At 42.9% G+C, this 27417-nt stretch overlaps 1 protein-coding gene across 5 annotated transcripts; it reads left to right on the plus strand.

The window, feature by feature from the left end:
• The first annotated feature begins 17 nt into the window (after positions 1–17).
• Positions 18–27417, plus strand: LOC138649058 (carbohydrate sulfotransferase 6-like). 5 transcript variants are annotated; one of them, XM_069739157.1, is made up of 4 exons: positions 112–198; positions 501–715; positions 1696–1908; positions 22738–27417. In XM_069739157.1, exon 4 carries the CDS (start codon positions 22758–22760, stop codon positions 23916–23918), a length of 1161 nt encoding a protein of 386 aa, XP_069595258.1. In that variant the 5' UTR covers positions 112–198; positions 501–715; positions 1696–1908; positions 22738–22757; the 3' UTR covers positions 23919–27417. The 5 variants fall into 5 exon arrangements, with proteins under 5 accessions (XP_069595256.1, XP_069595255.1, XP_069595258.1 ...); XM_069739155.1 differs by lacking the exons at positions 112–198; positions 1696–1908 and adding an exon at positions 18–94 and having other exon boundaries at positions 535–715; XM_069739154.1 differs by lacking the exons at positions 112–198; positions 1696–1908 and adding an exon at positions 28–94.

Below are 27417 nucleotides of genomic sequence, written 5' to 3' on the forward strand. Positions count from 1 at the left end.
GGGCGGACACTGGCTGGCACACTCCCCCGCCCAGCACAGAGGACCCCAGCCACGTCTGAATGAGGCTCATTGTCCTGTGTGAGGAGGAGAGGAGGTGAGTGTGTGATGGGGGCAGGGTGGTCAGCCTGGTGTGGGGGGCACAGAGCCACAGTCCTCAGCATGTGAGGGGCATCCTGACATGTGTGTGCCCAACTACAGGTATGAGGACAGCGCCATGTGTCCTACCTCCTGCACATCTTACTGCTATTAGTAGCATCATTATTTTATTACTGAGACATTTTATCTGCCATCTGTCCTGTATATATATAGTATATAGTATATTTATTCATTTACATTTTTATATATATTTTTAAATATAATTATATAAATATTTGTATATAAAATATGATGTTTTTATTTATCATTTATATATAATTTATTATTTTATTCATTTTATTTGGGGGTTGATATGTTCTTTAATCTTTTTATGGCATTCGGCTATTTTCTGTCATTTTTCACAGTATCCGTTTAAGTTTGTTTGCAACTGTTCTGCAGCCTGGTGGTCCCATCTGTACAGCCCCCTCATTGCCAGATTTATGACTCCTTACATCTGTGTGTAAAGCGTTTGTGTCTTCGTTGCTATGCTGCACCTGGAATCATTTATTGGATTTCTAAGAAGAATAGATTGCAAGCTCTTGAATGCACAGATCTGAACTTGCATGATTGGATCCTAAAGGTACGTTCACACGGGACGGATACGCCGCAGATTTTCAGATGGGGGTTTGCATTTGTAAGAAGTGCTGTGTATAGCGAGTGCTAAGATTGTGGATAACATTTCTAAAAATCATATCCACACACTGCAAAAAATAAGCAAAATTGTGCGAAATTGGCTGCATTTATCTCTGCTGCGCTTTTTCTCCTGCGCAAAGTCTGTAGGAGATCGGTGTTCGCAACATGCGATAATGTGATTAATTAATTGGCAACATGACTGTTCGCTGCGTGATACCGTGAAGGACAAGAGCGATCTGTATTTCCATGAATTGAGAGTACAATTTTGCCATCCAAAGCACCTAAAAATAAGAGACTTTTTATATGTAAAGAATACCCCAGTTACTTGTCCGGTGAACCAATAAACTGCCCATAGACACACAGTGAAATGGACTGATCAGTTCATCTATTAATGGCGTTGGATTCAACATTGCGGCGTCTTTTAGTTGGAAACATTTTCTCCTTTTGTTTTGCTGGTTGTTATCACTTCTTTAAAAGCATAAAACATCAATTAACCAAGAACGTACCATGTGGGGCAATGCAAATATTGGCTAGAGAGAATGAATGACATTAACAGCTCCTTTCCATATAGTGCGTGTAACGTTTGGCCATCACCCTGTGCTCATACTATACGGTGCCTATACATGTCCTGTATGGCTTCACATGATGGCTGCCAGCAGTAAGCTGGTGCAGGGCGACGTCAGCTCGCCGCTGTGCAGACGAACACTTCTTATAAAGGAGCCGATGCTTTAAAATAGAACTTTACCATTTGGCACTTTTCTGTTAGAAGGTTCCTCCATTGAAAACTTTTTTTCAAAGATATGGGAAACGTCTACAAGCGATGATGGCACATGACACATTGCTGCAATAGTCAAGTTGTCCATGTTATGAATAGCTGGATAGATAGTGAGAACACATCACAGACAGGGTGATATGTCTCCTGTACAGGCTTCCACCTGACTGCAGCGCATGGAGCTCAGCCGGTCATGTTCTTCTCACCATCACACGTCCTGACTCTTCGTCATTAGTCTTGTGGATGAGCGGCTTATAGAGGATGAGTGTGGTCACCGCGGCCTCGGCATAGACTGTCCGCTGCCACTAAGGAGGATAAGTGTCCATCACAAGACGACTCTCACCAGAATTATCTCCTACGTCTACCAGGTGTTCTAGAATTATCTATCTATCTATTTATTATCTATCTATTTATCTATTATATATAATTTAATATCTATCATCTATTATCTATCTATTAGCTATCTATCTATCCATCCATCCATTCAGCTATTATCTATCTATCTATCAATTATCTATCTATCTCTATCTATTATCTATCTATCAATTATCTATCTCTATCTATTATCTATCTATCTTCTATCTTCTATCTATTAGCTATCTATCTATTATCTATCTATCATCTATCTATCTATGTATCTATTATCTATCTATCATCTATCTATCTTTCTATCTATTATCTATTATCTATCTATCTATTATCTATCTATTATCTATCTATCTTTCTATCTATCTATCATCTATCTATTATCTATTATCTATCTATTATCTATCTATCTATGTATCTATTATCTATCTATCATCTATCTTTCTATCTATCTATCCATCTATCTATTATCTATCTATCTATCTATCTATCTATCTATCTATGTATCTATTATCTATCTATCATCTATCTTTCTATCTATCTATCTATCTATCTATCTATCTATCTATCTTTCTATCATCTATCTATTATCTATCTATCTATCTATCTATCTATCTATCTATCTATCTATCTATCTAAAGGCTCATTGTAGCCGAAATGTCGCCACGCCACCTGGGCTATTAAAGTCCCCTTTATATTTTTGAAAATACTGGAGTGCTGCCTCTTTTTTCTGAATCTATCCTTTTTCACGGAGGGGACTCCTTGCTGAGAGGCCCTGCACCCATAGTACTTTTATATGTGTGCTGTTCCAATTTTTTGCTCTATATTATCTATTATCTATCTATCTATCTATCTATCTATCTATCTATCTATCTATCTATCTATCTATCTATCTATCTATCATCTATCTATTATATATCTACAGTACAAATAATCATATAGTTATACATAACCAAGTGCAAAACAAGTGTAAGTAAATGCAACTATGTGACATTGGGCACAATAGGACCGAGGACCCTGCCGTAGAGGAGGTGAGGGTACAATCTGCCAATATGGCGGAGTGGTAGGGCTAAGCTGGGCATGCACATCAGGCAGCTATCCATATATAGGAATGCTTGGCGCAGCGGAGCACTCCTATGTTCTCTATGAGACAGCCGCTGGCATATGCCTTTGGCAGCGGCTTATCTCCGAAAGAATAAAAGGATCATCCATTGAAATAGAACAGTCCGGATCCCGATGATGATGATGTCAGGAGGGCCCGATACCTATTAGATGGATGGTCGATCCTGCTGAAATTGGCTGACTTATCTCATTTTTCTGGGGGTCTTTATCCTCTCTTATAGGCTTTTCTGAAGATCTGGGTTTTCAGTTTGTGTTGGAAGGCTCTGAAGGGCAAGGAGAGTGAATTCCACAGTATGGGGGAGGCACAGGAGAAGCTCTGGAGATGGTTGTGTGAGGAGATCTCGTGAGATTATGAGTGGGTCGGTATCTTTAAAACATAATTACAACTATAAATGGTATAGTCTCTAACTGGGTCGCTGTGACCAGTGGGGTACCGCAGGGGTCAGTATTGGGACCTGTTCTCTTCAACATATTCATTAATGATCTGGTAGAAGGTTTACACAGTAAAATATCGATATTTGCAGATGATACAAAACTATGTAAAGCAGTTAATACAAGAGAAGATAGTATTCTGCTACAGATGGATCTGGATAAGTCGGAAACTTGGGCTGAAAGGTGGCAGATGAGGTTTAACAATGATAAATGTAAGGTTATACACATGGGAAGAGGGAATCAATATCACCATTACACACTGAATGGGAAACCACTGGGTAAATCTGACAGGGAGAAGGACTTGGGGATCCTAGTTAATGATAAACTTACCTGGAGCAGCCAGTGCCAGGCAGCAGCTGCCAAGGCAAACAGGATCATGGGGTGCATTAAAAGAGGTCTGGATACACATGATGAGAGCATTATACTGCCTCTGTACAAATCCCTAGTTAGACCGCACATATAGTACTGTGTCCAGTTTTGGGCACCGGTGCTCAGGAAGGATATAATGGAACTAGAGAGAGTACAAAAGAGGGCAACAAAATTAATAAAGGGGATGGGAGAACTACAATACCCAGATAGATTAGCGAAATTAGGATTATTTAGTCTAGAAAAAAGACGACTGAGGGGCGATCTAATAACCATGTATAAGTATATAAGGGGACAATACAAATATCTTGCTGAGGATCTGTTTATACCAAGGAAGGTGACGGGCACAAGGGGGCATTCTTTGCGTCTGGAGGAGAGAAGGTTTTTCCACCAACATAGAAGAGGATTCTTTACTGTTAGGGCAGTGAGAATCTGGAATTGCTTGTCTGAGGAGGTGGTGATGGCGAACTCCGTCGAGGGGTTCAAGAGAGGCCTGGATGTCTTCCTGGAGCAGAACAATATTGTATCATACAATTATTAGGTTCTGTAGAAGGACGTAGATCTGGGGATTTATTATGATGGAATATAGGCTGAACTGGATGGACAAATGTCTTTTTTCGGCCTTACTATGTTACTATGTTACTATGTTACAACCTACATTTCTCACTTAAAGGGCTTTTCCATTACAACCCCATTTCCACGCCATATAAAATTTAAAAAAAACAATATTTTTTTGGTGACTTGTGTCACGTGCAGGCTGCGACCAATCAGCTATTTCGGCAGAGCGGTCGTTCGCCCTGGCGGAACATTGATCAGCTGCAGTCAACAAACAGCGGCCGGTTATTGGCTACAGCAGGCCCACGACACAAGTCGCATCACTTTCTTGGAACGGCGACGCCAACATTTCTGGAACGGCGCGAGTACAGTATGTCTTTATTTTTTACCAAATTGATTAAACTCGGGTCGTCCAGCCGTAGAACGACCCCTTTAATTTTTAATATGTGTTTTGCGTTTTAGCCATAACCACTCCGTGTAAAGGTATATTCTTGTTTTTAGGAGTCCCATATAATTTAGGGTCTACTTTTAGCCCCCTGTATAGAAAACATATGATTATTAGAGCCGGGACGCTGGCAGGACGTGACCGCTTCTTCCGTGTCGCTCGGGTATGTGGCTTTTCACGTTTGCTTGTGTTTCGTGGTTTTGTAGACGGCAGACATTGTATGGCTTGTTGCTCAGGGTCCATTTCTGCATATGTCCATGCGGTGGATGGTTGATGGTTTTCTGTGGTGGATTTGCATCTGAACATCTGCAGGTCTGCACGGAATAACCCTACTTAATGGGGCATGGTCAGTCATACCTGCTTATTCCCTACTCATTTCTTTCTGTAAAATGCAGAAATATAGTAAAAAATGTTTATTGTTATCTCTCCAGCATCACTAGTGTCCATAGGCTGCACCATCAAAATGAATACTGCAATACCAGACCTAGCCTATAGATAAGAGTGGCGCTGTTTCTGGAAGAGAAAAAAGAAAGGAACAGAGCCTATTTTATACTTTTCTTATCCAGTTGTAATTTCTCTCGATCTGGAGGACCTGTTATTGTCCAATTATCTGGATAGGAACAGCGCATTGCTTAATGTCACCTGTGGAGGCGCTGCAGGGAGCTGGAACACTTACTATCTCTTTCTCGACAGATTACATTTGATCGCTGGATGTCTCGTCAACTTTATGATCAACTTTTTATTTTTTTTTAACAATGGACCCTTTTTACAAACAGGCATAGTCCAAAGTGGAGAGTCCCTTTAACCCCTTCAAGACCCAGCCTATTTTGACCTTAAAGACCTTGCCGTTTTTTGCAATTCTGACCAGTGTCCCTTTATGAGGTAATAACTCAGGAACGCTTCAACGGATCCTAGCGGTTCTGAGATTGTTTTTTCGTGACATATTGGGCTTCATGTTAGTGGTAAATTTAGGTCAATAAATTCTGCATTTATTTGTGATAAACACGGAAATTTGGCGAAAATTTTGAAAATTTCGCAATTTTCACATTTTGAATTTTTATTCTGTTAAACCAGAGAGATATGTGACACAAAATAGTTAATAAATAACATTTCCCACATGTTTACTTTACATCAGCACAATTTTGGAAACAAAATTTTTTTTTGTTAGGAAGTTATAAGGGTTAAAATTCGACCAGCGATTTGTCATTTTTACAACGAAATTTACAAAACCATTTTTTTTAGGGACCACCTCACATTTGAAGTCAGTTTGAGGGGTCTATATGGCTGAAAATACCCAAAAGTGACACCATTCTAAAAACTGCACCCCTCAAGGTACTCAAAACCACATTCAAGAAGTTTATTAACCCTTCAGGTGCTTCACAGCAGCAGAAGCAACATGGAAGGAAAAAATGAACATTTAACTTTTTAGTCACAAAAATTATCTTTTAGCAACAATTTTTTTATTTTCCCAATGGTAAAAGGAGAAACTGAACCACGAAAGTTGTTGTCCAATTTGTCCTGAGTACGCTGATACCTCATATGTGGGGGTAAACCACTGTTTTGGCGCACGGCAGGGCTTGGAAGGGAAGGAGCGCCATTTGACTTTTTGAATCAAAAATTGGCTCCACTCTTTAGCGGACACCATGTCACGTTTGGAGAGCCCCCGTGTGCCTAAAAATTGGAGCTCCCCCACAAGTGACCCCATTTTGGAAACTAGACGCCCCAAGGAACTTATCTAGATGCATAGTGAGCACTTTGAACCCCCAGGTGCTTCACAAATTGATCCGTAAAAATGAAAAAGTACTTTTTTTTCACAAAAAAATTCTTTTAGCCTCAATTTTTTCATTTTCACATGGGCAACAGGATAAAATGGATCCTAAAATGTGTTGGGCAATTTCTCCTGAGTACACCAATACCTCACATGTGGAGGTAAACCACTGTTTGGGCACATGGTAAGGCTCGGAAGGGAAGGAGCGCCATTTGACTTTTTGAATGAAAAATTATTTCCATCGTTAGCGGACACCATGTCGCGTTTGGATAGCTCCTGTGTGGCTAAACATTGGCGCTCCCCCACAAGTGACCCCATTTTGGAAACTAGACCCCCCAAGGAACTAATTTAGATGCCTAGTGAGCACTTTAAACCCTCAGGTGCTTCACAAATTGATCTGTAAAAATGAAAAAGTACTTTTTTTTCACAAAAAAATTCTTTTCGCCTCAATTTTTTCATTTTCACATGGGCAGTAGGATAAAATGGATCATAAAATTTGTTGGGCAATTTCTCCCGAGTACGCCGATACCTCATATGTGGGGGTAAACCACTGTTTGGGCACTCGGCAGGGCTCGGAAGAGAAGGCGCGCCATTTGACTTTTTGAATGGAAAATTAGCTCCAATTGTTAGCGGACACCATGTCGCGTTTGGAGAGCCCCTGTGTGCCTAAACATTGGAGCTCCCGCACAAGTGACCCCATTTTGGAAACTAGACCCCCCAAGGAACTTATCTAGATGCATATTGAGCACTTTAAACCCCCAGGTGCTTCACAGAAGTTTATAACGCAGAGCCATGAAAATAAAAAATAATTTTTCTTTCCTCAAAAATGATTTTTTAGCCTGGAATTTCCTATTTTGCCAAGGATAATAGGAGAAATTGGACCCCAAATATTGTTGTCCAGTTTGTCCTGAGTACGCTGATACCCCATATGTGGGGGTAAACCACTGTTTGGGCGCACGGCAGGGCTCGGAAGGGATGGCACGCCATTTGGCTTTTTAAATGGAAAATTAGCTCCAATCATTAGCGGACACCATGTCACGTTTGGAGAGCCCCTGTGTGCCTAAACATTGGAGATCCCCCAGAAATGACACCATTTTAGAAACTAGACCCCCAAAGGAACTAATCTAGATGTGTGGTGAGGACTTTGAACCCCCAAGTGCTTCACAGAAGTTTATAACGCAGAGCCATGAAAAAAAAAAAAAAAATTATTTTCTCAAAAATGATCTTTTAGCCTGCAATTTTTTATTTTCCCAAGGGTAACAGGAGAAATTTGACCCCAAAAGTTGTTGTCCAGTTTCTCCTGAGTACGCTGATACCCCATATGTGGGGGTAAATCACTGTTTGGGCACATGCCGGGGCTCGGAAGTGAAGTAGTGACGTTTTGAAATGCAGACTTTGATGGAATGCTCTGTGGGCGTCACGTTGCGTTTGCAGAGCCCCTGATGTGGCTTAACAGTAGAAACCCCCCACAAGTGACCCCATTTTGGAAACTAGACCCCCAAAGGAACTTATCTAGATGTGTGGTGAGCACTTTGAACCCCCAAGTGCTTCATAGAAGTTTATAATGCAGAGCCGTGAAAATAATAAATACGTTTTCTTTCCTCAAAAATAATTATTTAGCCCAGAGTTTTTTATTTTTCCCAAGGGTAACAGGAGAAATTTGACCCCAATATTTGTTGTCCAGTTTCTCCTGAGTACGGTGATACCCCATATGTGGGGGTAAACTACTGTTTGGGCACATGCCGGGGCTTGGAATTGAAGTAGTGACGTTTTGAAATGCAGACTTTGATGGAATGCTCTGCGGGCGTCACGTTGCGTTTGCAGAGCCCCTGATGTGCCTAAACAGTAGAAACCCCCCACAAGTGACCCCATTTTGGAAACTAGACCCTGAAAGGAACTTATCTAGATGTGTGGTGAGCACTTTGAACCCCCAAGTGCTTCATAGAAGTTTATAATGCAGAGCCGTGAAAATAATAAATACGTTTTCTTTCCTCAAAAATAATTATTTAGCCCAGAATTTTTTATTTTCCCAAGGGTTACAGGAGAAATTGGACCCCAAAAGTTGTTGTCCAGTTTCTCCTGAGTACGCTGATACCCCATATGTGGGGGTAAACCACTGTTTGGGCACACGTCGGGGCTCAGAAGGGAAGTAGTGACTTTTGAAATGCAGACTTTGATGGAATGGTCTGCGGGTGTCACGTTGCGTTTGCAGAGCCCCTGGTGTGCCTAAACAGTAGAAACCCCCCACAAGTGACCCCATTTTAGAAACTAGACCCCCCAAGGAACTTATCTAGATATGTGGTGAGCACTTTGAACCCCCAAGTGCTTCACAGACGTTTACAACACAGATCCGTGAAAATAAAAAATCATTTTTCTTTCCTCAAAAATTATGTTTTAGCAAGCATTTTTTTAGATTCACAAGGGTAACAGGAGAAATTGGACCCCAGTAATTGTTGCGCAGTTTGTCCTGAGTATGCTGGTACCCCATATGTGGGGGTAAACCACTGTTTGGGCACACGTCAGGGCTCGGAAGTGAGGGAGCACCATTTGACTTTTTGAATACGAGATTGGCTGGAATCAATGGTGGCGCCATGTTGCGTTTGGAGACCCCTGATGTGCCTAAACAGTGGTAACCCCTCAATTCTAACTCCAACACTAACCCCAACACACCCCTAACCCTAATCCCAACTGTAGCCATAATCCTAATCACAACCCTAACCCCAACACACCCCTAACCACAACACTAATTCCAACCCTAACCCTAAGGCTATGTGCCCACGTTGCGGATTCGTGTGAGATATTTCCGCACCATTTTTGAAAAATCTGCGGGTAAAAGGCACTGTGTTTTACCTGTGGATTTTCCGCGGATTTCCAGTGTTTTTTGTGCGGATTTCACCTGCGGATTCCTATTGAGGAACAGGTGTAAAACGCTGCGGAATCCGCACAAAGAATTCACATGCTGCGGAAAATACAACGCAGCGTTCCCGCGCGGTATTTTCCGCATCACGGGCACAGCGGATTTGGTTTTTCATATGTTTACATGGTACTGTAAACCTGATGGAACACTGCTGCGAATCCGCAGCCAAATCCGCACCGTGTGCACATAGCCTAATTCTAAAGGTATGTGCACACGCTGCGGAAAACGCTGCGGATCCGCAGCAGTTTCCCATGAGTGTACAGTTCAATGTAAACCTATGGGAAACAAAAATCGCTGTACACATGCTGCGGAAAAACTGCACGGAAACGCAGCGGTTTACATTCCGCAGCATGTCACTTCTTTGTGCGGATTCCGCAGCGGTTTTACAACTGCTCCAATAGAAAATCGCAATTGTAAAACCGCAGTGAAATGCGCAGAAAAAAACGCGGTAAATCCGCCATAAATCCGCAGCGGTTTAGCACTGCGGATTTATCAAATCCGCAGCGGAAAAATCCGCAGAGGACCAGAATACGTGTGCACATTCCTAACCCTAACCCTACCCCTAACCCTACCCCTAACCCTAGCCCTAACCCTAACCCTACCCCTAACCCTACCCCTACCCCTAACCCTACCCCTACCCCTAACCCTAACCCTACCCCTAACCCTACCCCTAACCCTAACCCTACCCCTAACCCTAACCCTATTCTAACATTAGTGGAAAAAAAAAAATTTCTTTATTTTTTTATTGTCCCTACCTATGGGGGTGACAAAGGGGGGGGGTCATTTATTATTTTTTTTATTTTGATCACTGAGATAGATTATATCTCAGTGATCAAAATGCACTTTGGAACGAATCTGCCGGCCGGCAGATTCGGCGGGCGCACTGCACATGCGCCCGCCATTTTGGAAGATGGCGGCGCCCGGGAGAAGACGGACGGGACCACGGCTGGATCGGTAAGTATGATAGGGTGGGGGGGGACCACGGGGGGGGGGATCGGAGCACGGGGGGGGGATCGGAGCACGGGGGGGGGGAATCGGAGCGCGGGAGGGGTGGAACGGAGCACGGGGGGCGTGGAACGGAGCACGGGGGGGCTGGAATGGAGCACGGGGGGGTGGAACGGAGCACGGGGGGGGGTGGATCGGAGTGCAGGGGGGGTGATTGGAGCACGGGGGGGTGATTGGAGCACGGGGGGAGCGGACACGAGCACGGGGGGGAGCGGAGCACAGGGCGGAGGGGAGCCGGAGCAGTGTACCGGCCAGATCGGGGGGGTGGGGGGGCGATCGGAGGGGTGGGGTGGGGGCACACTAGTATTTCCAGCCATGGCCGATGATATTTCAGCATCGGCCATGGCTGGATTGTAATATTTCACCCGTTATAATGGGTGAAATATTACAAATCGCTCTGATTGGCAGTTTCACTTTCAACAGCCAATCAGAGCGATCGTAGCCACGAGGGGGTGAAGCCACCCCCCCTGGGCTAAACTACCACTCCCCCTGTCCCTGCAGATCGGGTGAAATGGGAGTTAACCCTTTCACCCGATCTGCAGGGACGCGATCTTTCCATGACGCCGCATAGGCGTCATGGGTCGGATTGGCACCGACTTTCATGACGCCTACGTGGCGTCAAAGGTCGGGAAGGGGTTAAACATCATCTAAACCATCATTTCTGATGTGAAGAGTATTCCCTGGGCATTAATACAGCCTGAAAATCACTTTAAAGTGACTCTTCAGAGAGGAAGAAGAGCATTTGAACTCTAGTGCCATCTATTGGAAGTAGCAATCCTAAAAGTCAATAACGACCCTTTAATGAGCCTTAGGATAAAAGTCAAGCTAGAATATTTTCAGACACATGTTTCGGAGTGTTGCCCCTCCTCAGTGCAAAACATGAGATCTTATTTGGATGTATGAGAGGCCTCTAAATGGGATTTAAAGGTTAAAGTTTCTCCTTGTGGAGAGTGACAAGCCAGTGTCAGGAGACTTATAGGCAGTGCATTAAATATGGCCTATAAGTGTCCTTACTATGGTATCTCAGGCACGTCACTCTCCACAAGGAGAATCGTTACCCATAAACTGAGAATGAAAGATCAATCCAGGAGGAGAAAGAAGCAGAATTCTCTAAAAAGATATATTACAGAGTTTCTTATTTTTAAATAGACTATTGATTTAGGGGGGGAAAATGAAAACTGCGGTTACTATGATTGACATAGTGCCCTAAAAAGCATCGATTATACTGTATAACCTACATAATAATTTATGGAGAGTAGATATTATTTTGTATGCAAGGTCACGAGCCATAGACAATAGATACAGATACGGGTAAATAGCAGCTATGTAACCTATGGGGACTGAAGGAAAATGTGAAAAATATTTTTCTTTTTTTTTAAAGGAAAAGTTTAAATCACTCCTTTTCCAATTTGTTAAATAAAAGATTTTGAAAATTAACGGTGAGCGCTGTAAAAAAAAAAAATAAAAAAAAAATTACATTACGCCAAATATTTTTGATTCCACCATAAACATTCGATGCGTTGCGAAACAAACCAATTTTTTTTTTTAACATGTAAAATTATTAAATAAATAAAATATATAAATTTGGTTTCTCCCTGTTCGTAGTGACTCACGGAATAAAGCCGACGTGCCATTTTTTACCACCATAAATAAATGAAAACCCCCAAAACAATGGTAATTTTTCTTTTATTTAATTCCGCTGCATAAAAAAATATATTTTTTTGTTTGTTTGTTTCCAGTACACTAACAGGCATGTGAATTAAATGGGGCTATCAAAAGGCAACTTTTCATGCAAAATACAATAAGAAGAAAAAAAAAAAAGTATGGCTCTGGAAAAATAAAAAATAAAATAAAAAAAAGTCTTGGATGAGGCTGATATAAGTGACTGCAGGTTGTGGACATCGCTGCTGAATGCATAGAATATATATATATATATATATTATAGAAGTAAGAGTTGAAATTCTTCAGTAACTCTGTTGATCAGGCTGCGTGAATCGATGCTGCCGCCCTTAGTTTCAGGCATTGCCTGGGGACTATGAGGAGTGTCATCCAATGCTGTTGGCATGTGTCAGAGATGTGACAGAATTCCTTTCCCGGTCCACCCTTTAACCCCTTCTGATCCAGATTGTTGTCCTTCTTTGCAGCTCTTCTGCACCATTTTTGGTGCTTTGTTATGATGATATACATATATGTGATGCTAAATTAAAAAAAGCCATATATACAGTAGTATTCACTTCCTGGAGTGGTGCCGCTCCAGAGATGTTGTTATAACATGTGAGCGCTGCAGCCGATCAGTGGTTGATGGGCTGCAGCCTTCCCAATTCCATCAGATGGAGTTGGATGCAGCGCTCACGTTATATGGCTGCCGTCACACTATCAGTATTTGGTCAGTATTTTACATCAGTATTTCTCAGCCAAAACCAGGAGTGGGTGATAAATGCAGAAGTGGTGCAGATGTTTCTATTATACTTTTCCTCTATTTGTTCCACTCCTGGTTTTGGCTACAAATACTGATGTAAAATACTGACCAAATACTCAATGTGTGGCAGCAGTAGTGTTGAGCATTCCGATACTGCAAGTATCGGGTATCGGCCAATATTTGCTGTATCAGAATTCCGATACCGTGTTCCGATATTTTTGTGATATCGGAAATCGGAAGTTCCTAGTCATCATCGGCGTGTGCGGTGCGTGTGGTTCCCAGGGTCTCAGGAACGGAGGCAGACGCTCCTAGCGGTGACAGCCAGGGTTCGTCGGAGGGGTGAGTATATCCATATTTTTTATTTTTATTCTTTATTTTTTACATTGATATGGATCCCAGGGCCTGAAGGAGAGTTTCCTCTCCTCCAGACCCTGGGAACCATCCAGGATACATTCCGATATTTGTGTCCCATTGACTTGCATTGGTATCGGCTATCGGGGATATCCGATATTTTTTGGATATCGGCCGATACCATCCGATACCGATAGTTTCAAATATCGGAAGGTATCGCTCAACACTAGACGGCAGCCTATAACAATGTAATACCAGTGCTGACATCTCTGGTCTGGGGTGGGGGACCCCTTTAATACTGCAGTCCCTGGGCGTCGGTCATAATCTAGTAAATAGAACGTAGCAGGTAAAACATGGCCGAAAGTTTTCATTCTGCCCCTCCACCTGTCCACATTCTTCCACACAATAGATCATTTATGTGGACGGAGCCATTTGTCATCACACATGCCAGCGATACTCAGGTCATGGCTTTGTGTTACCTCTTTTATGCCCCCAATTAGTAACCGACACCACCCGTGTGCCCGCTCTTCTCTGTTGGAACCTATAGGTCAGTCTTTTCATTCAGATCAGACCTTAGAAATGTTATCCCCTCATTTCTATGGAGGGTGTTTAGATTTCGGGCTAATTGCCATGCAACCTTTCCCAAGCCCAAAGAAAAGTATTGTCTTTCCGCAGTTCATACTTACCCTTGGTAATTTTCTGGTTTGGACGCCATGTAATGTCATTGACTCCTGCCTTGTCCCTGAGAACCAGCTGTACACTTATGTAATAACATAGGAGTTGGTTCTGTCGCCAGGGACAGATACTGATCAATCCAATTCCAAAAATTCTAATTATTGGAACAGACTGTCCGCTTCTTCATATTTAACAATTTCTTGATGCTTAATCCACCATTATGAATGTATGCAAATCACAGTGATGTAATGTGGGACAAGGTAAGGATTTTGTGGCCCCTAACCAGTAAACCATTTTTTAAGTACCGGTATCTATTTTATTATCCTAGCCCAAACCTTAGTTGTACAGTTATATTTTTCTACTATTTATATATATCTATTTTATCCTAGCTCTAACCCTAGCTGTACATTTTTATTTAGATTTTTATATTTTTTATGTATCTATTTTATTATCCTAGCCCTAACCTTAGTTATACATTGTTACATTCTTTTAATATTTTTATGGATCTATTTTATCCTAGCTCTAGCCCTAGTTGTACATTTTTATATTTATAATTTTTTAATGTTTTGTATGTATCTATTTTATTATCCTAGCCCTAACCTTAGTTCTACTTTGTTATATTTTTTCTACTATTTTTTATATATTTAATTTTATCCTAACCCTAACCTTAGTTGTACATTGTTATATTTTTTCTGTATCTATTTTATTGTCCTATCCCTAACCCTAGTCTAGTTGTACATTTTTATATATTTTTATATATGTTTTATGTATCTATTTTATTATCCTAGCCCTAACCCTAGTTGTACATTTTTATATGTTTTCTTAGCCTAGCCCTAACCTTAGTTCTACATTGTTATATTTTCTTTCGTAACTTTTTTATTACCTTAGCCCTAGGCTTGTTAAGGTTGGAAAGAATGTTTACAAATGTAAAGTTTATTACTTGGCTAATGGAGCTTTTCTTTCTTTTTTTTTTTTTTTTTTACAAGGGACACTGTTTAGATTTGGATCTGCTCTGTCCCAGTCTGACTCAGTCTCTTTTTTTGGCCATTTTCATAAACGTTTGGCATTCATTAGATGAACCCATTTATTGTGATTCTCAATGAAAATTTGTCTGTAAAAAAAAAAACCTATAAAGGAACGTGTGAGCTCTGGCCTGGTATGGCGTCTTCCATTAAAGGGAATCTGTCAGCAGATTCTTGCGATGTAACCTGAGAGCAGTATGATTAAGGGGTTGAGATCCTGATTTCAATGATATATCACTTACTGGGCTGCTTGCTGCAGTTGGGATACAATCCCTTTTTTCTCAGCTGCAGATCTAACAGAGCTCAGAATGCTGAGAGGTGTATAACCCCGCCCACAGCTCTGATTGGCAGCTTCATGCGTATACTGTCAGCAAGCTGCCAATCAGTGGTGCAGGCAGGGTTAACACAGACTAGCTTGCTTGTGAAACCTAGTCCAGCAGTGATAATCTCCTGCTGATAAAATACTAATTGTAATGAAGATACAGCACACAACCTAATAATTGCTACATCCCTGGAATCAGGGTCTCCTGCCTTATATTATTCTGTTCTTAGAATAAATAGCAAAAACCTGCTGACAGATTCCCTTTAATAAAGAGGATGATATTGATTTGCTTTGCCAAGGTGAGTCATAACTACATTAATTGTATGACACCTGCATACTTTACTGACCCAATTGAATATATTTGCATTTTATAGGTATTTATGATGGAATATGGATATCTACTATATAAAGCTGAATGTGTGTGTGTGTGTGTGTGTGTATGTCCGGGATTGGCATCTGCACCGTCGCAGCTACAGCCACAAAAGTTTGCACAGTCACACGTCTGGACCCCGAGAGCGTCATAGGCTATGTTGTGAGGCGAAATTTTAACCCCGCGCTTTCCAATTCATTAAACAATTTTGCCCCTATCTACATAATGGGGAAAAAGTGAAAGGAAAAGTTTTGGAGGCGTCGTAGCTACAGCCACAAAATTTTGCACAGTCACACGTCTGGTCCCTGAGAGCATCATAGGCTATGTTGTGAGGTGAAATTTTAACCCCGCGCTTTCCAATTCACCAAACAATTTTGCCCCTATCTACATAATGGGGAAAAAGTGAAAGGAAAAGTGTTGGAGGCAAATTGACAGCTGCCAGATGTGAACAAGGGGGACTTAAAGAATGAGAGCGATGGCGCCAAAGAGTATATACCGTACAGTTGCTAAGGTGGGGCCCCGACATGGGATACTCACCACACACGGGGATATGGACACACACAAAATGCGCCACACACTACCACGTGCTTGAACACATATACCACCCTCAGCACACATTTCACCACACATACACCAACCTCGCCACATAAAAGTCGAAACACAAAAGTCGCCGCTCAAAACTCGCCACGCGCAAAACTCGCCACATGCAAAAACTAGGCTCACGCAAAACTTGCCACAAGTGCAAAATTCACCTCATGGAAAACTCGCCACACGCAAAACTTGCACACGCGGAAAAATTGCCACATGTACAAAAGTTGCAGCACATGCAAAAGTTGCCTCACACACAACTTGCACATACTCAAAAGGCACCACACATAAAACTCGCCATGCGCAAAACTCGCCATGCGCAAAACTTGCTGCACACAACTTGCTACACTAACCTGTCACATGCAACTCGACACACAAAAAGTTGCTACATGCATGTTGTCACACAAAACTCATCTCACAAAAGTTGCTACATGCATGTCGCCACACGCAACTCAACACACACAACTTGACAAACGAACCTCGCCCTAAAACACACACAAGTCTGGTATTATCCTTCAAAAATAAAAATTAGATTAATAAGCAGACAAACTACAAGAGCAACAAATGTACCATATAGGAAATACGGCAGCTGTCAGTCACATGACCTGTCTATTATGTGTATGTGTGAGCTAATATATACTGCCAGGGGGAGGGCTTCCTGTTGGCTGGGGATTTATCAGGCTGCCAATTTATCTTACAAATACTGAGGTAAAAATACTGAGCAAATAATGTGTGAACGAGGTCTAATACAGGAGGAGATGACACACAGGTATATACTATATACAAGGGAGATGACATACAGGTACATACTATATACAGGAGAGATGACACACAGGTATATACTATATACAGGAGCAGATGACCTACAGGTATATACTATATACAGGAGGAGATGACATACAGGTATATACTATATATAGAAGATGACATACAGGTATATACTATATACAGGAGGAGATGACACACAGATATATACTATATACAGGGGAGATGACACACAGGTATATACTATATACAGGAGGAGATGACATACAGGTATATACTATATATAGAAGGAGATGACATATAGGTATATACTATATATAGGATGAGATGACATACAGGTATATACTATATACAGGGGAGATGACATACAGGTATATACTATATACAGGAGATGACATACAGGTGTATACTATATATAAGGGAGATGACAAACATGTATATACTGAGGTGAAAATGAAAAGGTGTGAGTGCAAAATGAGAGGAGTGAGGGAAAATAGTGGAGTGATCGGAAAATGACAGATGTGGGGTCGAAAGAGGAGTGAGGGAAAATAGTGGAGTGATCGGAAAATGACAGATGTGAGGTCGAAATGACAAGTGTTAGGGGGGAATGAGAGGAGTGAGGGAGAAAATGAGAGGTGTAAGGGAGAAAATGAGAGATATGAGGGGGAAAATGAAAGATGTGATTGGGAAAATGAGAGGCGTGATGGGAAAATAAGAGAAGTGAGGTGCTATAACTAACCACAGATATTTACTATGCCCAGGCAACGCCGGGCTCTTCAGCTAGTTTTTCTAATAATGATGATGTCACTAATTTTCGCTCTCCCTCTCAGTTGTGGTTAATGGTCAGTTGCTGCCACCATGTGGTTATATTGGAGAACTACAACTGCATTAATCCACAGCAGGTGAAGAATTCCGCTCAGTGTAACATTCCTGGTGGTACACAAGGATTACTCATGCAAAGGTCTGACTTAACATGTCATCTTGTTTCAGGAAATACCTGACGTAGACAAAAAAATAATCCCTAACGCAGGTAATGAACCCACTCAGAACTGGTTTGTGCATTGTCATGGGATCACAGATTAGGATCTCTGTGAATACGTAGTTATGCGGAGATGACAGCGTTATTAACATGTCTTGAATCAGCTCTTTGTTCCCGAATGTCAGGCTTTATATGAAAAAGAAAAAGTAAAATTGATTAATTTTTCACTACTTTTTGCACCTAAGTGCATCTGGCCTATTTAACCCCTTAGTGACCGGGCCAATTTTTTAAAATCTGACCACTGTCCCTTTACGAGGTTATAACTCTGGAACGCTTTAACGGATCCCACTGATTCAGAGAATGTTTTTTCATGACATATTATACTTCATGACAGCGGTAAAATTTCTTCGATATGACTTGCATTTATTTGTGAAAATATCAGAAATTTAGCGAAAATATTTAAAATTTTGCTATTTTCAAACTTTTAATTCTTATGCCCTTAAATCAGAAAGTCGTGTCACGCAAAATAGTTAATAAGTATCATTTCCCACATGTCTGCTTCACATCAGCACAATTTTGGAAACAAAATTGTTTTTTGTTAGGAAGTTATAAGGGTTAAAAGTTGACCAGCAATTTCTCATTTTTCCAACAAAATTTACAAAACCATTTTTTTAGGGACCACCTCACATTTGAAGTCATTTTGAGGGGTCTATATGACAGAAAATACCCAAAAGTGACACCATTCTAAGAACTGCTCCCCTCAAGGTGCTGAAAACCACATTCAAGAAGTTTATTAACCCTTCAGGTGCTTCACAGAAATGTTTTGAATGTGGAAAAAAAATGAACATTTAACTTTTTTTTTCACCAAATATTTACTTCAGATCCAATTTTTTTTTACTTTGACAAGGGTAACAGGGAAAAATGGACCCTAAAATTTGTTGTATAATTTCTCCTGAGCACGCTGATACCCCATATGTGGGGGAATACCACTGTTTGGGTGCATGGTATGGCTCAGAGGGGAAGGTGCACCGTTTTACTTTTTGAATTTGCTGGAACAATTGGCGGGCGTCATGTTACGTTTGGAGACCCCCTGATGTGCCTAAACAGTGGAAACCCCCCACAAGTGACACCATTTTGGAAACTAGACCCCTCAGGGAACTGATCTAGATGTGTGGTGAGCACATTGAACCCTCAGGTGCCTCACAGAAAAGCAAAGTATAATTAATGCTTATGGTGATTCCAATAGAAAGGTGGTTGTTATTGCCACAATCGGATTCTTCCCTGTATTTATGGTTCGGCTGATGTATGCCTCAATCTGAGGTCGCAGATCCCAATCAGGATCTTTACTATATGAATAAATCCTCGATATTTAAATCACGCCCTACGCGTTTCATCATAAATAATTACTGCCATGATCATCGGGGGCTAGCAGTTCTGCATAAAGCATTCAATGTGTTTCTGATGTTTTCCTGATATAACGTATCGGCAAGATTAGCGGCCGCGTGTGGCGGCCATTTATAACAGAATCCCACCGGTTTCCTCCGGCGTTCCTGTGTGGACCAATCAAAGATCAAACGGGTTATCACACTTGGATTGATCTAACCTATCCCGATACTGAGTGCAGATATCCCGGGTGATAGTGAAATACGTCACACAGGAGTGATCTTTACAATTGGAGCTAAGTGTTCGTCATACATCACGTGTTTGCGACGTAAGCTCAGAAACTCCTAACCAATCAGGACCAGGAGGACACCGGGGGTTTGTCTCTCCTAACCAATCAGGACCAGGAGGAGACCGGGGGTTCGTCTCTCCTAACCAATCAGGACCAGGAGGACACCGGGGGTTCGTCTCTCCTAACCAATCAGGACCAGGAGGACACTGGGAGCTTGTCTCTCCTAACCAATCAGGACCAGGAGGAGACCGGGGGCTCGTCTCTCCTAACCAATCAGGACCAGGAGGAGACCGGGGGCTCGTCTCTTCTAACCAATCAGGACCAGGAGGAGACCGGGGGTTTGTCTCTCCTAACCAATCAGGACCAGGAGGAGACCGGGGGTTCGTCTCTCCTAACCAATCAGGACCAGGAGGAGACCGGGGGTTTGTCTCTCCTAACCAATCAGGACCAGGAGGAGACCGGGGGTTCGTCTCTCCTAACCAATCAGGACCAGGAGGAGACTGGGGGCTCATTTCTCCTAACCAATCAGCACCAGGAGAAGACCGGGGGCTCGTCTCTCCTAATCAATCAGGACCAGAAGAAGACTGTGACTCGTCTTTCCTAACCAATTGGGACCAGAAGGAGACTGGGGCTCGTCTTTCCTAACCAATGGGGACCAGGAGAAGACCAGGGGCTCGTCTCTCCTAACCAGTCAGGACCAGGAGACAGGGGCTCCTCTCTCCTAACCAATAGGGACCGGGATGAGACTGAGGGCTCGTTTCTCCAAACCAATCGGGACCAGGAAGAGACCGGGGGCTCGTCTCTCCTAACCAAATCGGGACCAGGAGAAGACCAGGGGCTCGTCTCTCCTAACCAGTCGGGACCAGGAGGAGACAGGGGCTCCTCTCTCCTAACCAATAGGGACCGGGATGAGACCTGGGGCTCGTCTCTCCTAACCAATCAGGACCAGGAGGAGGGCAATTAACCAGCAATTATAACTCTATCCTCCTTCTGATTGGTCAGGAGAGACAAGCCCCGATCACATGACCTCAGGGTACCATGGTAACCATCGGGACCCGCAATTATCATCGTGGTGGTCCAATGGTTACTAAGGGGGTCTTGTGACCCCCTTGTAACAACTTAAATACTGATGACAATTGTGATTGACAGCTGAATTTAAGGGCTTAATCAGCCCCGATTGGACCCCAAACCGGTCGGGTCCGATATTGCAGGGTGTGAGCTGTCATGTGGGAATCGCCGCTACCAGTCGGCGCTATACTTACTCCCCCATCGCCGTTTTAAAATGAATAGGTACCCTTATTGACCTCCATTTTAGTGCATATCGGCGGTCGCTAAGGGGTTAAACTTGTCTATCAATCTGCTGAGACGGAGCTATAGATGATGCACTGTGAAATATCTCACCGCTGCCTGTTTACCATCTTGTGATCAGTGGATCTGCATGTAAAAGTTAGGGCACGCTTTGGATCGGTGTGGGTCCGACACTCAGCAACCCCCTCCGATCAGCTGTTCATTTGAGTACACGTTGCTCTGCAGCACCCGGCAGGGGATTCTACACATGAAAGGACCTGCACTTTGTGTTTCCTCCGGTCAAGGTATTTCTGTCTGGTCACAGCTGATCGATGGGCCGAGTGCTGGGCGTCAGAGATACATCATCAGTGTTATGTGCCTGGATAATGTTTTTAAATCCCTATCAGTAGTCAGAGGAATGAATCGTGGTGCAAGGACAACCACTGAGGTGCTGCAAAAGTATAGTAGTAGCAGTGTGTAAAAGCAATAAAATATTAAAAGTAGCAATGCATACGTTTAATGTACAAGGTGGGCCATTTATATGGATACACCTAAATAAAATGGGAATGGTTGGTGATATCAACTTCCTGTTTGTGGCACCCCATTGTTAATTCTTGTGAAAATCTCAATAAGTTTGATGTCACATGACCCTCTTCCCATTGAAAAAAAATAAAGTTGGATCCAAAATGACCGACTTCAAAATGGCCGCCATGGTCACCACCCATCTTGAAAGGTTTTCCCCCTTCCATATACTAATGTGCCTCAAACAGGAAGTTCATATCACCCACCATTCCCATTTTATACTGTATATGTGCATCCACATAAATGGCCCACCCTGTATTTATTCTGTTCATTGGTCAAACAGAAGAAAAATGTAATATTGATACCTTATGGTAACGTTATTAATCATCTGAAGGTGACAAAGACCATATGTAATGGGGCTGGTGACTCACATATGTTGTGGCTATCAGAAGAGCTTTGTACTTTTACCTTTACAGGACTAATCAATACTTTTAAGGGGAATTCACACCACAGGTTTTGTGACATATCCGTCTTGGATGCCACCAATGTTGAGAACGGAGGTCCCCCAACCTACCTGGTGAGATACGTACCTCATCCACAGCAGAGGTGTGAAGTGGTGGGACCCACATTCTGTAGGTTAGTATCTGGGGCAGGAATGGCCCTAATATCTTTATACCAGCCTCTATGGCCAGGTGTAGGTGAACACTGATAGAGATGTCCTTTATTGACCCTTCCCGATACTCTGATGATGGAGCATCACCAAGAGAACCTTCTGGAATTGCTTTCCAGGAGGTTTTAGTGACTTTTATGAGATTTGCCTACTATTTAAGGTGATTGGGAGGTTACATTCTATCAGTAGGTGAAATAAAAACACCTTTTTCAGTCTTTTGGGGGTCAGAAGTGTCCGCACTATGTATACCTTCCAACTCGGATGTAGAAGTATAGTGAAAAGCCATTTCTCGACTGGAGCACTTTGCTTGGGAGAGAATTGGAAAATTTAGGAGTCCGACTTATCAGCTCACCTTGACATCATCGGTCTCCTTGATGCCAAAGGGTCAGGCACACAGTCTGGTAGAGAACAAGGCATCGATGTCCTAATCTTGGCGCCTCAGAGGCTTATTTGTGACTTTCGCTAAGATAAGGATTGACCTTTTTCCTTGTGTGGCACCGTCGGTAGTGACCGTTTGCTTCGTGTTTCAGACCCCTATAGATGGTAATTAATACATTTTTGTCTTCTGTCTTTCTCCAGTGGTTCAGAACGTGGACATCATGGTCAAGTTAAGAATTAATGGCTCTGTGGCTACAGGACTTCTGGTTGCACAAACTGTATTTCTGCTCGTATTGTACTCAAGACAGAACATTCACTTCTCAGACACAGATAGCAAGGAGAAAGTCCACCTCCTCATCGTTTCCTCCTGGAGGTCGGGGTCTTCTTTTGTTGGACAGATGTTCAGTCAGCACCCGGATGTTTTCTACTTGATGGAGCCTGCTTGGCATGTGTGGGTGACTATGTTTCAGAATGGTGCCAAGGTTCTCCACATGGCAGTGAGGGACCTAGTAAGATCTGTATTCCTGTGTGACATGTCTGTTTTTGACTCCTACATGCCAAAAGTGAGGAACGTTTCTTACCTCTTCCAGTGGGCCGTCAGCAGAGCCTTATGTACGGTCCCGGCTTGCAGTTCCTTTCCACGTGATGAGATCACGAATGAGATCAGCTGTAAGACTCTATGTGGAAAATATCCCTTTTACAACGTTGAACAAGCTTGCAACACGTATAGTCATGTGGTTATAAAAGAGGTCCGCTTCTTTGACTTGAAAGTCTTGTATCCCCTTCTTACTGACCCATCCCTAAACTTGAAGATTCTTCATTTGGTTCGGGATCCTAGAGCAGTGGCCAAATCCCGGGAGCAGTCAAGAAAAAGCTTCCTGAGAGACAATGGAATTGTCCTCAGCACCAATGGGACCAGCGTAGACGACTACAAATATGAAGTGATCCAGGAAATCTGTCGAAGTCATGTCCAGATGTACGAAACAGCGGCCTACAAAGCACCCAGCTTCCTCAAGAACCGATACATGCTGGTGAGGTATGAGGATGTTGTTCAAGACCCCTTACGAGAGATCTCCGAGATGTATAAATTTGCTAATTTGAAACTTACTGACAAGGTAAAGAAGTGGATCTACAACATCACTCATGGCCAAAGTTCTGGAGACAAGAAGGAAGCTTTCACAATCACATCTCGCAATGCTCTCAACGTTTCTCAGGCCTGGAGGAACGTCCTCCCATTCCAGAAAGTGAAAAAGATACAAGATATTTGTAAAGGGGCTATGAACATGCTAGGGTACCAACTTGTAGACTCCGAGGAGGAACAGAAAGATTTAAACGTGGAAGTTGTGCTGCCGAGGAAACAGAGTCAGTTCAGCTGGACATAGTTTCAACACGTATAGAGACTTTTGCACTTTTAAAGTTTTTAGTTTATTATTTTTTAATATTTATTAATTTTAACTTTAAGAACTGTGAAAATCATTTTTTTTTACTAGTTTATAATGTACTAGATAGTGGCCCGATTCTAACGCATTGGGTATTCTAGAATATGCATGTCCACGTACTATATTGCCCAGCCACGTAGTATATTGCCCAGCCACGTAGAATATTGCCCAGCCACGTAGAATATTGCCCAGCCACGTAGTATATTGCCCAGCCACGTAGTACATTGCCCAGTCACGTAGTATATTGCCCAGTCACGTAGTATATTGCCCAGCCACGTAGTATATTGCCCAGTCACATAGTATATTGCCCAGTCACATAGTATATTGCCTAGCCCACGTAGTATATTGCCCAGTCACGAAGTATATTGCCCAGCCACGTAGTATATTGCCCAGCCACGTAGTATATTGCCCAGCTACGTAGTATATTGCCCAGCCACGTAGTATATTGCCCAGCCACGTAGTATATTGCCCAGCCACGTAGAATATTGCCCAGCCACGTAGTATATTGCCCAGTCACGTAGTATATTGCCCAGCTATGTAGTATATTGCCCAGCTACGTAGTATATTGCCCAGTCACATAGTATATTGCCTAGCCCACGTAGTATATTGCCCAGTCACGAAGTATATTGCCCAGCCACGTAGTATATTGCACAGCCACGTAGTATATTGCCCAGCTATGTAGTATATTGCCCAGCTACGTAGTATATTGCCCAGTCACATAGTATATTGCCTAGCCCACGTAGTATATTGCCCAGTCACGTAGTATATTGCACAGCCACGTAGTATATTGCCCAGCCACGTAGTATATTGCCCAGCTACGTAGTATATTGCCCAGCCACGTAGTATATTGCCCAGCCACGTAGTATATTGCCCAGCCACGTAGAATATTGCCCAGCCACGTAGTATATTGCCCAGCCCGCGTAGTATATTGCCCAGCCACGTAGTATATTGCCCAGCCACGTAGTATATTGCCCAGCCACGTAGTATATTGCCCAGCCACGTAGTATATTGCCCAGTCACGTAGTATATTGTCCAGCCACGTAGTATATTGCCCAGCTATGTAGTATATTGCCCAGTCACATAGTATATTGCCTAGCCCACGAAGTATATTGCCCAGCCACGTAGTATATTGCACAGCCACGTAGTATATTGCCCAGCCACGTAGTATATTGCACAGCCACGTAGTATATTGCCCAGCTATGTAGTATATTGCCCAGCTACATAGTATATTGCCCAGTCACATAGTATATTGCCCAGCCACGTAGTATATTGCACAGCGACGTAGTATATTGCCCAGCTACGTAGTATATTGCCCAGCCACGTAGTATATTGCCCAGCCACGTATATTGCCCAGTCACATAGTATATTGCCCAGTCACGTAGTATATTGCCCAGTCACGTAGTATATTGCCCAGCGATGTAGTATATTGCACAGCGACGTAGTATACAGCACAGCCACGTAATATACTGCCCAGTCATGAAGTATATTGCTCAGTCACGTAGTATATTGCCCAGCCACGTAGTATATTGCCCAGTCACGTAGTATATTGCCCAGCTATGTAGTATATTGCCCAGCTACGTAGTATATTGAACAGCGACGTTGTATACAGCACAGAATCACGTAGTACACAGCACAGACACGTAGTATATTGCCCAGTCACGTAGTATATTGCCCAGCCACGTAGTATATTGCCCAGTCACGTAGTATATAGCACAGCCACGTAGTATATTGCCCAGTCACGTAGTATATTGCCCAGCTATGTAGTATATTGCCCAGCCACGTAGTATATTGCCCAGTCACGTAGTATATAGCACAGCCACGTAGTATATTGCCCAGTCACCTAGTATATTGCCCAGCTATGTAGTATATTGCCCAGCTATGTAGTATATTGAACAGCGACGTTGTATGCAGCACAGAATCACGTAGTATACAGCATAGACACGTAGTATATTGCCCAGTCACGTAGTATATTGCCCAGTCACGTAGTATATTGCCCAGCCACGTAGTATATTGCCCAGTCACGTAGTATATTGCCCAGCCACGTAGTATATTGCCCAGCCACGTAGTATATTGCCCAGTCACGTAGTATATTGCCCAGCTATGTAGTATATTGCCCAGCTACGTAGTATATTGCCCAGTCACGTAGTATATTGCCCAGTCACGTAGTATATTGCCCAGTCGCGTAGTATATTGCCCAGCGATGTAGTATATTGCACAGCGACATAGTATACAGCACAGAGCCACGTAGTATACAGCACAGCCACGTAATATACTGCCCAGTCATGTAGTATATTGGCCAGTCACGAAGTATATTGCCCAGACACGTATGTAACAGGTTAAAAAAAGAGTTAAAATAAAAAATAAACATATACTCACCTTCCGAGGGAGCCCTTGTAGTCCTGACGCTTGTGTGCGGTGCACGCGGCAGCTTTCGGTCCCAGGGTTGGATGAGCGTAGGACCTGTGATGACGTCGCGGTCACATGACCGTGACGTCATGGAAGGTCCTTCTCACTTAGCATCCTTGGCCCCGGAACCTGCCGCTTGCACTGTCGAGGAGAGGATGCGACGGCGGAGGGTGAGAATAACCTTTTTTTATTATTATTATTATTTGTAACATTAGATCTTTTTACTATTGAAGCTGCATACGCATCATCAATAGTAAAAAGTTGGTCACACAGGGTTAATAGCGTTAATGGAGTGCGTTACACCGTGGTCCATTAACGCTGGCATTAACCCTGTGTGAGGGCTGACTGGAGGGGAGTATGGAGCACTGACTGCGGGGAGGAAGGAGCGGCCATTTTTCCGCCGGACTATGCCGGTCGCTGATTGGTCGTGGCTGTTTTGCCGCAACCAATCAGTGACTTGGATTTCCATGACAGACAGAGGCCGCGACCAATGAATATCCGTGACAGACAGACAGAAAGACAGACAGACGGAAGTGACCCTTAGACAATAATATAGTAGATACGGAATACTAAAAAATATGAAACTCGAAAGGAAAATGCAGGAACTAAATACTAAGGCTAGGTTCACACTGCGTTAGTGCAGTCCGTTCAACACATACGTTAAACGGACTGCGCTAACGCAAGTGCCGACGTTGGCACAGCGCTAGCGCAGATGGAGCATCTGCTAGCTCCATGTGCGCTAGCGGTGACGGACCCGGAAACGCTACAGCCCGCGTCTCGGGTCCATCACTCAATGTCAGACGCATCGCTAGCGCACGCCCATTGTTATGCCGCAGTGTAACGTAGTCTGTTTAACGTAGTCACTGAACGCAATGTGAACCCAGCCTAAGCTATTTACTGTGAGCTTCTTAATTTAATTCTCGTTATCATGTATAAAATCTAAAGATGGTTCTAGTTTTATATTTTTGTTAAGGAAAATGTATATATGTCGTAGGTCTAAACACATGAAATAAAATACATCATTGATTTAATGGTC

This window comes from Ranitomeya imitator, chromosome 9, assembly GCF_032444005.1.
Source record: "Ranitomeya imitator isolate aRanImi1 chromosome 9, aRanImi1.pri, whole genome shotgun sequence".
NCBI classification, from domain to species: Eukaryota; Metazoa; Chordata; class Amphibia; order Anura; family Dendrobatidae; genus Ranitomeya; species Ranitomeya imitator.

Bases quoted from the DNA above. Each gene is read 5' to 3' on its own strand.
- LOC138649058 (XM_069739155.1), top strand. From the start codon at position 22,758: ATGGTCAAGTTAAGAATTAATGGCTCTGTGGCTACAGGACTTCTGGTT.